This window comes from Idiotropiscis lumnitzeri, chromosome 2, assembly GCF_059441095.1.
Source record: "Idiotropiscis lumnitzeri isolate Australia: NSW breed Sydney's pygmy pipehorse chromosome 2, RoL_Ilum_1.0, whole genome shotgun sequence".
NCBI lineage: Eukaryota > Metazoa > Chordata > Actinopteri > Syngnathiformes > Syngnathidae > Idiotropiscis > Idiotropiscis lumnitzeri.
Window position 1 is genome coordinate 4,177,104 of NC_142392.1, and position 12,949 is coordinate 4,190,052.

Below are 12,949 nucleotides of genomic sequence, written 5' to 3' on the forward strand. Positions count from 1 at the left end.
GCAATATTTTCATTCGGATATTTGTTCAAGACACCCAAACATACTAAAATAAAGTGAATAATACAGATAACTGTGTAAAAATAAAATGAATTTTGTCATGTTTATCAGTTTTGTCAAATGTCTATCACGCCCATTTACCAATAACAACAATGATGTTGTGCAAAATTTGTCAAATTTTGTGCAAGTTCCGACTGATGCTTTTGATTTCGCTTTATCCTCACTCCCGCCTTGGCGAGCATCCAGCCGTCTATTTGTCTGCTCTTTGCATCTCGCCCGCCCAATCTTTCCTCGCACCTCCAGTGTTCGTTCAATATGCTCCTCTCGCCGGCGTACATCTCTGCCCTCGCCGTGTCCTCGCAGCGCCAGCAGGGATGAAGGTGCTAAATGCGGCCACTAACGCACACACAGCCATCCGCGCATGCTATACCCAAGGGCTAGCACTGACACGAGAAAGCCATTTTCAATTTACAGCCGAGTGGGAAATCAAGCGCCCACCCCAACTCCGGCAGACAGACGGGAGTTTGGCAGCTGGCGGCGAAGAGTGCGAATGTGCTCGACAGATGGAAAGACGACGTCGGCGGCGGACGGACCGGCAAGTTGAATCGGGGATAGGCTGGAAAGTGAACAGCTTAGTGAACAAATTGGGACGTTCACATGCTGTCACCAGTGTCGCGTTGCATGATGCTATTGATGCTAAGTGTGCTAACGCAACCAATAAAGCATTTTAGAGTCGTGCGGACCGAGTTGCTCAACAACATTCGGCCACTCTCACTTCATTTTGGTTAGATTAAGTGAAAGTCTGGTTGTACATTAAGATTTGGGTTTAATTTGTTCTCAAATCATGGTTCCTCATTCAGATGAATGGAAATGCAATTAATTTGTTCCAGCCTCACCAAAAAAGATCAACAATTATTCGATATAAAAAAAAAAAAACTGGAAAATGTCCGTACAAATTACAATTTGTTCTTCTTTTCTGGTTGGCGGTACACTGCAAGGTTGCCAGATGTTTAATTTGCGGCTGCCCTCTAGTGGCAGAGGTTTGAAGTGCATGACATTTCCACTCATTCCACTGAGGAAAGTTGATCTCTTATAGAATTGATTCTTGAACAAAGTCAAGATGTCACTGCCGATGGGTGTCAACGATGATTGCCGCAGGACTTACGTGTTGTGCAGGACACACCAGCCGCAGTGAGGGTCCCCCGAGCCGAGACATTCGCTACAGGTGGAGTACTGACCACAGGCTTCCACCGGCATCCTGGACAGCTGCAAAAAGCACCAGAAACAACAGTTAAACTCCTCAGTCATCATTTTTTTTTTTTAGATTCGGACGCAATGAAACCTTTTCAAAGGAATGAACTTGATTTCAATTTTGAAGATTGTTGCCCTTAATATTGCAATTTATTATGAGATGATTTTTTTTCTCAAGGTCCTCTTCTTCTGTACTCAAGACTGAAAAAAACATTTTGCAGGATTTTTAAAGGACAGGGTGAAGAATATCTCCAAAGCGTACAACCTGGCGCAGAATGCTTTTGGCACGCAGGTGCCAACCTTATCGCTTCCTCTAACGGCGCACTGTAAGGATGCTACACCTTCGCTTAGTCTGCAACTGGAATTTCAAAGTGTCTCGTGAACGCAGACATGGCAGATGTCAGACACCTGACTGTCGAAACAAAAAGCTACACTCCACCACTTGCCGCGTCTCTATCCACAGTTACACACTCATGCTTGCTTACAGCTGAGCCGATTCTGGATTCGCAGGGGGTTGCGTCTCCTCGTCAAAGTCGGGACGAATGCTGCATGTTATTACATGAAAAACAATGGGGGTGTATGTTCGTGTGTGTGCGAAGCAACCGGTGTGTTTTGTCCCCTCCCGCTGCGCCGAGGCCGATTTGCATTAGACAGATAAAGGGAATGAATTTGAGATGGAATCGCGGGGCGAACAAGTGGCACACAAGGGGTCCGACGCGGAGAGGGGTGAGAAAAGAAAAAAAAAAAGGCCATTGTGTCACGCGTGTGTGTTGTGTCTTATCACGAGCGGCTATGAAACCCAAATCTCCCGGCACGCTTGTACCCGCGTCACCTCATCCTGGGCTTTGTTATGCCGAGAGCAGCCAGTCAGAACCGCCGCAAACAATGGCGCCGTATCTTTATAATTTAACACTTGGTCGCTGGCAGATGTGCCCACTTGAGGGCACACATTCAGATGCCCTGGAAAGTCAACTCTCGGTTCCGGAGCTTGGGTCTTGATATCATTCATTCAACGGCGATGTTCGTATCGTATAACATTTTTTTTTTTTTTGCCCTATCAAAAATGGTTGAGCCACGGAGGCATCCATTGTGCTATCAGATTATAACGAGCATAAACACCCTCCTGGCGTTAAAGCCAGATCTCCGCCGGCCTCCTTTATGCACAGTAGGCAGAGACGGCATATAATCGGGCTTTTAAAAGAAGGCCAAGATCATACTTGAAGTGCACTTGAAGTCTTAATGTGCAAGGGGGGGGAAGTCGCGGCTAATGCTGACAAGTGAGGAACATTGAGACAATTCCACTTTGCGTCTCGCTCCTGACACAATATCACTGACTTGTGGCGCAACCCGCACGGGGGGGACGTGATCATCAATTAAATCTTCATCTCTATCTTGTAATAAACTCATTCGCTACCATTGACGGATAAAGACGTTAATTTTTACCTGGGCAGCAAAGCACCCAATGCGATATGTGATACTAGCATCTCCTGCGAGCTAGCTTGTGACTGCCGCGCCGGGTGCCGAGCGTGCAAATAATAAGATAATGAAGTTAAATGTACGCGATGTAATGTACCAACAGCCCTCCCAGCTGTGCGTGTAATGTATGTGTAGCGCACGTCTCCAATTTGATATCTCACTGCTCATTAGTGCCGGAGGATCAGCGACAATCACAGTGAAATGATTATTTATATCGGTGGCGAGGGATGGGAATAATAATGGACAACCCACTGCTATCGCGACGGCGTGTCGTGCCGATCAGAATTAATCACCAGCTACGCTGACATTAGTGATATTAAACAACTCTACTACTCTTGCGCCCTAAGCATCAATTCCTCCCAAACTCACACTTCCTATCCACCGTATATTTCACATTCAAACAACCGCCACTTAAAGTGCATCTGATTAACTTAAAATAAAGTTCAGGTGTTCTACTACGCTTCTCTTGACATTTTTAGTCTGCACATCTTACAGCACAGAGAGTTTCCATAGCATCAGAGGGATCTAATTAGTCAACAAGACGGGTACACAAGAATTCCCGAGGCGTTCAAAGTAACACGCAACACAATAGAAACAGTTATCATCAAGGCCTTCCCAAAAACTGGACGTCCATCTAAAACTGATTAAAAGACGAGAAGAAATCAGGCGAGGGAGCCTGCCAAGATTGCTGCAGGAATTTCTGGCAAGTATTAGCTTATAAGTACATGTGACATATGGCTGGACTATGGAACAGACTAGCAAGATGAGGAAGCCTTATCTTGCAAAGAAAAAGATCCAAGCGGCACTAAATTTTGCCAAATCACATTTTAAATCTCACGAACTGCAGGTGGGAAAATGTGTTGTGGTCTGACGAGACCCAAAAGGTATGTTTACCGTATGTTTGAGGCAACTGACTAGAACATCTGACCTTTATTTTGGGTTGTTCAGAAGTACTTGAAATGATGATAATTGTGTGCAGGGTCCCATTTAAATGAGTTTAAATGTGATTGGTTAATTTTGATCACATTTCAATCCAGTTGCACATGTTATGTCATATTAATGACAGAATAAATTTATAAATGATTGAACAGGGGTGTGTCGACTTTTCATATCCACGCAGACAAGGAGACAAGTGAATGATTCCACAGCCCAGAACCCTCCTGCGATGTCCTGCTGCGTCCACATCGCCCCCTAAACCCGTCACGCTCGGCGCGCCACTCAATCCGCCAAGCGTTGGTTTCGTATCATAAACCGGCTTAATGGAGCGGACCCCGGCGACCGCACGTGTATTATTGTTTTCGCTTGACGTCCTGAAAAGGTCAAATGAGAAAGGCATCCATCCCGCCGTCGGGACTGTCACGGCGTGACAAACGATTGGGACGGGATCAATCATTTTCAGTTATCTTTCCGCGCAAAGGACCCTGGACTGGGAAGATTTTCTACTTAGCTTTGTTTTTCACTCAGAGGTAGGTTAGCGCCGAGCTAATGCTAACCCTTTATCCACCATTTTGCTTTTGACACTTATGTCTTAGAATCTTGAATGAAAGTGGAGAAAGCATTTTCGTGTTTTCTACCCTGGCTGATCGCCAAATATTCATCCTCGGAAAGTTTTCCCGCGAAGTTTTACCAACATTGATATTACTCGACAATCACACATCCGCATCTTAATCCGGCCATAAACAACAGAGACATTTGATGTTCTCCTCTCATAAAATATCTGGACAATGGCCTTCATCTCAACCATTTTGACCACGTCAGACATTCCGCCGGCATCGCCTCATAAAGCTCCCGCGTCTGCTTCTGCTTTCAAAGTGTGTGTGAAAGCAGTTTCAGCACCGTGTGTATCTGCAGAGGGGAGATGAGTTGAGGAAGCACACAATGAGAGGCCATTAAAGGGAGGACAAAAGGTAAAACTTCCCTGCTTTGAGTTAGCCGACTCGAACGGCGGCCGCCTCGCCGGCTTGACGTGTATCGCCGCCTGTGTTCCGCTTCCTTGTTAGACCGAACTGGGGCGCCAGATCTAAACACCTTCGCTAGTCTAGCAGAAATTAAAAGCATACTAACACTAAACTGCTTTGATTCCGCATCAAATTAGTTGCCGGATTTCTCTCGGGAGAAGGAAGCGGTTGACTTTGAACGATCTCACCCAAGTACAGTACACATTCTCAATAATTCACACTTACAGATCTGCATTTGCTACACGGAATATCAATAATTGAGCGTGACCAGCCACTTCTACAGCGAGAATGGGAGGATGCCCGACAGCTACCAAATATTCTTGGTATGAGGTGCACTCACATTTAACATGTGGTTCACAGAGTTTAAAAGTCTGGCAAAAGAACTTATATGGTGCTCGTTCATTCACTAAGCAACTTTGATTTGGTTGAATCATCCTTTTATGTGAATTTAGTGAATTAGAAGAGTACAATTCTTTGCATTTACGTAAATCATGGGTAGAACCACAAAAAAGTCTTAAGAAAGCCATAAAAAAAAGAGTAAGTCTGCCATTTTGGCCAGAAACCACCATTTAGGGTCTTCGTGGCAACTTATAGCAGTCCTTCACATGTCCAAGAGGTTTTTGCTACCTTACTTGAGCCACCGACTGGACGGACTGGCATGAACCTTTGCAGTCTCATCCTGAATTTTCACCACAAAAAATAACTCAGCAGCCAGAGTAGGTCCGAGTCAAACCCATTGCCCCTCTTCTGTGTACAGTCCTGGCATCACTAAATCCGAAGAGGACTTTCCAAGGGTGTGCTTGGAACAGTTTGGGGGTGGAGCTCAATCGACCTGCTCTGTTCTCGGCCTCCTGTTGCGGGCTGCTTCTTCGTTCTGTCTCAGTCCCGGGGCCGGACGCAGCATGCGGCCTCGTCTTATTTATGGCACAGGCTGCTTTTAATTCTGTTTGCCACATCAGTACTACGAGTCCGTGTTAGCGTGCAACATAAGTTGATTGTGCTTGAGTTCTCTGTGAGTTTGTTCCTTTGCTGTTGTTTGAGTATTCCCAGATGTGTCTCCCAAAACACTTAGGGAGGGCCGTGTTTTAACTAGGCTAATAGACTAATTACTCCGAAGCCACTCCCACTGCCAAACTGGACAGCCACAATCACTTAGTGTTTATTTTTCCAATATGCACTAATTGAAGTGGCTAAATTTGTAACACGATATGGGACGTAAGGGAATAGAACACAAAGGGAAGGGAAGGAAATTAAGAAATGGTAATCATTTTAATGCGATACAGTGTCTTCTTCTTGGAGCCCAATTATGGATGCTAAAACCGAGAGAGGAGTAAGGAATCTAATTTTGCTGGTTAACAGATTTGCAGAACTGATAATTGGATTCCATGACAAAACGGAATCCTAAATGAACCTTTTCCACTCATTCCCAGTCTGTGCCTCGGCATTCTCTCCCTCTCTCTGACTTGAGGTCCTTTTTTTGATCTTTAACCCAATTCCATCCTGATTGTTAAATGCTATCTCTATAATCTTGCAAATATATGCAGACACATTCCCACAGGCACACTCCAACGCTTCGACGTGGACTGATCAAGACCACCGAGAGTATCACAAAGGTTGGATCGCTGAGTCACATGTGCAAACAGCTCGCGTGTCCACAGACTTTACGTGGTGCTATTTTCGTCCTGATGGAGGTATCCACAGCCTCTCGGTGCTGCCGTCCATTAGGCAGAGTGCTGCTATTTCGCTCCACATTTCAACTTTCAACAGTGTGAACAACACAAACACCTCTCTCCACCCTTTTATTCACTCCATATACCATCATGGGTTTTATACCTGGTGACATGTAAAACCGAGCGTCTTACCTGGGTCTCGGACATGACGTAGAGGTAGTGGTGATCAGAGGAGAAGGCCATGTCGCGGAGGACAGGTCCGCTTTCCACTGCCTGCACTGTCTCGTACTGCAGGGCCCGCGAGGAGCCGTCCACTCGGATCTGCAAGGAAGCACAAGAGCATATAAGGAATGCGTATTCCATCCAACACGTATATTTGACGTGTTATTCCATTTTAAGTCGAGGTGTTATAACGTACCCTACAACAACGGAGGATTGCTTGAGGGACAATCTTTGCAGGGACTTTTTCAGTAGCTCTTGTTGACCTTTGCTAAAGCTGAGGTACACGAGTTTGAACATCCAGTAAACGTGGAGGAATGCCTCAAAAGTTCAGCAGGTGCATACTGTCAAGGATGCCGTTGTTTTCCTAAACACGGTTCGCTTACTCAGCAGCAAATGATGCCCATTGATCCAAACACAACCCGATGGCCGCGAAATTGCATCCACCTCACCCGCATGGGGACTTACTCAAGCAGATTTTGGGAACCCGGCGGACTAAGAGGTTGTGGACGTGCGAAACGGAGCCTTGTTAAAGTTTTGATGACTGTGGCTTGTTTCTTCTTTGTTGGCTCCGCAGCTAAGTGGCGGGAAGATAATTGGACAGGAGGCAGATGCTTGCACGGACAGGTGAGTCCCTCCATGATTAATTACGATAAACGCCTGTGACATCACTCGCGCTTTGTCGGCATAGCGTTACCACATGTTTTTTTCTTTTTTTGGGGGGGGGTTGGATGTCAAACAGTTGAATTCATTCAATGATCATATAGTGCAAGAAGAAATCAAAGTATTCAAAAAGGAGGCCCCTGCATATTATACCTGGAACTGACTGCCGCAGGAGAGAGCGGCGTGGCCAGCAGCAAGCCACACTGCGACAATGATCTGTAGACGGATTCAAATGCCAGTGGACTAATAAGCAGCAGGTGTAGGAATTTGATAGCAGTCATAAACGCTATTTTATAGCAATGAAGAGAGTCGCAAACCAGGTTTACGCGTCTCCCCTTCATTTCGACCAAGTCCATTGATCGCGAGCTGCCATCCATGTTTCATTGTCATCATTAATACATCCTAACGTTAATGTTTCATCAGCCTACAATCATTAAGGCAGCCACAGTGGTGGTAGCCAACATTATCTGATTCCGTTTCGACGGCAATGAAGGGGATTAGCCGCTCTATGCTAAATGGATTACAATGCTAATCTCCGCTATCACATTAGCACGACACAATAGGCCTACGCTGCCGGGCTGACTTCATTTTGCCTCAGAGTGCTTGGGGAAGGTGAGAGATCCGTTTAGCCCCTGATTGACGCCTACTAATGAGCGTAAACATGTGGTATGGAAAACACTGAGAAGCACACGCAGAATGCGTTGGTGGATGAGGAGCGTACTGGTCCACTGCTCTGTGACCAGACTGGGTGGGAGACAATCCGACCACCTACTGCGTCCCCCTTGTGGTAAAGGGAATAACTACACATGGATGACTCACACTAAAAACAAGAACATCTATTTCCAGGCCTTTCGAGACTTAAAAGTGCAGAATGTCTGACATATTGACAACAACAAAGAAAATAAAAAACAAATGACACCACTTGTTCAGATGGCCTTTTTTTTTTAGCCTTTATGGCAATAATAATATCGAGGCCCGAGTGAGTGTTTCATCTCACGCTCAGCGGGTCTACCAACTAGCAGAAGGCGCTATGCAGTCAGGGAAGCCATTCCGGTGCGAAAGCCACAGGATTACCCTCTCGCTGCGTCTACATTTTGGCAGCGGACGCCACAAAAGGCACACTGGAAACTTCCTCGGACTCTGCGCGGAATCAATTTGCCGCGGGCTCCGGCGCAACGCTGAGCCGACAACCAAACAATAACCGTGGAGAGGGATGGTGTGCTTGCTCGGCAATGGAATATGGATTCTGTGGGGCTGTCGTCACGCAGTTAAGAAGTGTGCTAGGCATGGCACAATAGCGGCTAACACCTTGATATTTGGAACGTACACAGAATGAAGTGCTGAGTAAAGTGTCGCTGTGGTCTGACCTGAGGCCATGTGACCGCAGTGAGGTGCGTGGGCTGGAAGGCAATGCCATCCAAGGTCAGGCCGGGAAAAGGGAGGAGCTCTGCAATAAGCCACATGGATCTAGCGTATATCACCACCCTAGAAAAGTGTCCTCGCCTCCGCTTTGAGAACATACCCTGGTCATGACAGCAGCCAGTTTTGGCAGCAGTGTCGCCAAAACGCCTGATGACTGTTCCAAAAATCTTTGTCAAGCAAACACAGCATGTCAGTCAGGTAGACGACAGGGAGGAACACTGACTGTGAAGGAGCCGGGAAGGGAAAACAACACATCGCTGCCGCATAAACGACGACGTGTCTCTTCACACGCTCCATTCATTCCGACAGTGATACAATAGTGGTGGTCGATTGCCAGAATTTGTCCGGCTCAATAAAAATACATGTGGGAGGAAAAAAAAACCCGCCTGAATCAGTTCCACGACGTCAATCAACGCTGGAACAAAGACTCTTATACTGCCTACGTGTCGCTTCAGGCAAGATGGACTTGTGGCTGATTTGACACTAATCTGAGGGTAATAGCGCTGATGTGTGACACTATTGCTTGAGAGAAATAAAAAGCTGAATTCAGCGCTTAAGCTCGGAGGCCTACGGAGCAAGAGCTGCGGGTAACATTGTAATAATAAACATTTTGTTGGTACATATATTTTAAGATTGCTATACTGCAGTTGGAACGAGACAGGACTGTGGTGCTCACTGAAATGTCATTGTCGCTGAGAAAATCAACAACACACTGCCAGCAGAAGCCAAGAAGGAAACCCGACCTTTAGAGGTGTCATTTACAAAAGGCGAAAAATAAAATACAAGTAGGAGAAATTCAAACAGGCAGGTAAATGGGAACTTGTGTTTGCCCACCCAGGTTTTCATCACCCCTCATCTGGGATCTGACACCAAGTCAGCGACAGCTGCAGGGGATCCCCCGGCTCGTTGACTGACCGCAGTGGCATTCAAGGTGCGCTAGAAAGTTAGCCCCCAGGTCGAAGCGGCCTGCTAATCTAACCTCATCCCCCTGCTGTGAGCTGCAGAGAAGGAAGCAGAGTGTTACCGTGAGGGCTGATGGTGTTGGACGTGAAAGGGGACATGTGTCTGGAGGCTTCCCAACTCATTTCTCCCTCGGCCTCGCCCTCCCTTAGCTCCAAAGAGGTGAGTGGCAGGTCTGCCTGTTATCGCTACCTTGGAGCTTGGAGAACGGGTGAACGGGGGGGCGGGTGAGTTTGTCTTCACGTCTCTCCATCGTGGTCGTCTATCTCCTTCCAGCACAGTTGTCAGTTTGACCGGACCACCTGCAGGAGCACGAAGTTTCGTCGAGGAAAGAATCCTCGACTTTGAAAGTGTTATTTACTTTTCTGTCGTTCTAGAGAGAAAAGCACAGGAGCACGTTTCCTAAGTCGTTAAATGGACGGGTTCCATTGTGCCAAATGCAAAAGTTTGGCTTGTTTTTGGAGTTGGCAGAGACGCCGAGGACAATTCTGACAATTTTACGCTTCCAACTCTGTGGGAAGACTTTGCGCAAGGCCCGTTTCTGTTCCAGGAGGACGGTGCCGCAGTCCATAAATGCATGCCGGTTTTGATTGTGATGTGGAACAACTTGAGCGCACACCATCAAACACCTTTAGCGAGAACCAGAACAGAAAAAACAAACCAGACTCACAGAAACACTTGAAAATCTCACCGGACTTCTTCTGCACAATTTACACAATTCCATCAGTCAAGAACTATTTCCCTATAAGAGTATCCAAGACCACCCTTTCACTGCCTCATTAGAGACACAGCAGGATGTTGGATGCGACAGGTAGCGGCCCTTTGATGCCAACAAATATCAGGCCTCGCATGGAAAAAAACTCACATTCATGTTTTTCTTTCAACCCAATTATTTCCTCTGCTGTTTCTCTTTCCTTGAGACCGATAAGAGGTGTTGCTTGAGGCAGCGGCAGCTACCAGCAGGGCCTACAGGACCCCACGGAGAAAGCAATGACATAATTTGAGGCGTGCATTGCCACCTGTGTCTCTATTAGTAGAGCAACCCGGTGGTCGTGATCCAAGAACAGCACGCAGGTCATTATATTTTTTTGTGACCGCGGGCTGCGGTGTGAAAGTCAAAAGGCTTTGGGAGCCATTAAACAAGTCAACACACTTACCCCCCCTGGAGAATCGCAGGGACCGAATCAACTCTTTGTGTCGAAGCAAGAGTCAGCTTTTCAGGCAACGCAGCAGTCATGACTTATGGATTCAGTCATTCCGAGGTGTGACTGGCTTGAGCTTTGCTAAAATCCAGGAAAGTTTATGCACAAAAACTCGCTCCAAATACGATTTGGAATATGGCGATCACACTGCCATGCATGGACGAACTTTCCACAGGCGAGCTCCGCCAAAATGGTTGAGTTCAGCCCAAAGAAAATGCAAATCAAAATACAGTCTGCTTCCCATCCAAGCAACAACGGTTGACAATATCCTGCCTCCCCAGCTGCCACTTTGATGGACCATAACGAGAGCGGGATCAGATTTTCTTTTGAACTCAATGCCGTGACCCACGATGACCTGGCGATGCGCATATAGGGAATAGGAACAGGAATGTTGTATGAACTGGAGCTCCCCCGGTGATGGACTTTGATCAGAAAACACCCCCACTACCCATCTTCATGTAACGATGTCTGTCCGTAGGTTTATCTCCATCAGACCATCAATCAGCAGCTCACTCACACAGGATGCTGAGTCTGTCTCGGCCTGATAATGACCTATTGACATCCCGGCATCAGCTTCAGTTGGAAGGTGAGGGTATTACTTTGAGACCACCCAATTGCTGACTATCTCTCCCTTTTAGAGCTTTGCCTGCTCGATAATTCTCAATGTGTTTACCAGGACAACGGCCCGGGTCATCACGTTCAAGGGTTTGATTTGACTTCATTGAAGATAAACAAAACACATATGCTCAGAGAAAATGTTGCGGAAACACACAGCGTCCAATTCATGGCCTTGAGCTAATTTAGAAGAGAACGTTTATTGACGAGAACCACAACAGGGAAAGTCAGTGTGTGTGTGTGAATAATAGATGGGGAGCTGAAAGCCCAGACACTGTCTGAGAGCAGCCTGGATCCTGTTACCACACACTGCCATCAGGACAACTTTGGTGAACCGCCCCCCCCCCCCCCACCCCCCAACACACACACCCACACACACACACACGCACACACGCGTGTGCTGTACACAGAGAGTCCCAGTGACCTTTGTGCACAAATTTCTCACAGTGCTATCACTGAACTGTTCCAGTTTTAGTCTAATCCAGCAATTTTACATGGAACATACATGAATATTTGGTACACTTGAAAATGTTAACCCTCTAGTAGACAAGAGACAGGAGAAGGACTTTGGGAATATTGAGATCTATTTTTTTTAAAAAACCATACATGGAAGGAGTCGATCTGATAGCTACTTCTGAGAAGTGTCTGCCTAGTTCCGCATGAGTTATGGTCTGCCTAAACAAGGGCTCCTCAATCCTATTCCTCGAGGGCTATTGTCCTGTCTGTTTTCCATCTCTCCCTGCTGCAACACACCTGATTCAAATCAGGATTGTCACCTAGCTACCTTGGAAAACAGGACTCCGACCCTCAAGGACCAGGATTGAAGACCCCTGGCCTAAAGCAACCATAGACAACTTGCGCTCTCTCGTACAAAAATTGATAATACGCCAAAAGAGAGCGAAAGGACCAATGTCTAATTTCTCATGTTAATTTTTCCAACGTCAACATTTGGTTTAGGGTACAACGGTACCTAATGAAGTGGTTTGGATGTGCTGAGCTCACACCCAGACACAAAGTCATTAAGTGTCTTGCCTGTGCAAATTTGTTAGGAGCTATACGTCGGCCGCCTCGGTTCACTCGCAAACGCCTTTGATTTATGACGTTGCCTGCAAAGTTTCTAATTAAAAAGAGAAGCCCCTCGTAGGCAATTCCTCAGAGATAAACAGGTGCGGATCCCCGTGTTCTCCGTGCATATATCCCCCCGTCGCCTGCCTTGAGGCCACTTGATTCGTCTTTGTATTCCTTCCTCTGCTCCGCTATTTTCCGGCTTTTACTCCGTTATTAAACAGACCGGCACGCCGCTTGGACTGTTCGAGCCGTTTCCCCCACTGAGGTGCAAAATTGGATTGCTGGCACAGCGGCGGGCGGCGGCTCGGCTACAAAGCGAGGCAGAGAGTGAGGAAATGGGGAAAAAACAAGAGGAGTGACTGCGGTAAAGCCCCCCCCCTCAACGGCATGTGTTGATTCACCAAGCACAATAATAAGAGAAAAAAAATAAATCAACAGAGAGGCAAAT

At 46.7% G+C, this 12,949-nt stretch overlaps 1 protein-coding gene across 2 annotated transcripts in view; it reads right to left on the reverse strand.

Annotated features, from left to right (window-relative positions):
* plxna4 (plexin A4) overlaps nucleotides 1–12,949 on the reverse strand; it is a 113,321-nt gene that overhangs the window by 34,266 nt on the left and 66,106 nt on the right. For both annotated transcript variants that reach the window (XM_088284347.1, XM_088284337.1), the window contains 2 exons: nucleotides 6,545–6,673; nucleotides 1,163–1,263 (listed from right to left, as the gene is read on the reverse strand). In XM_088284347.1, coding sequence (XP_088140473.1) covers nucleotides 1,163–1,263; nucleotides 6,545–6,673 — 230 coding nt within the window. The remainder of the gene's footprint in view (nucleotides 1–1,162; nucleotides 1,264–6,544; nucleotides 6,674–12,949) is intronic.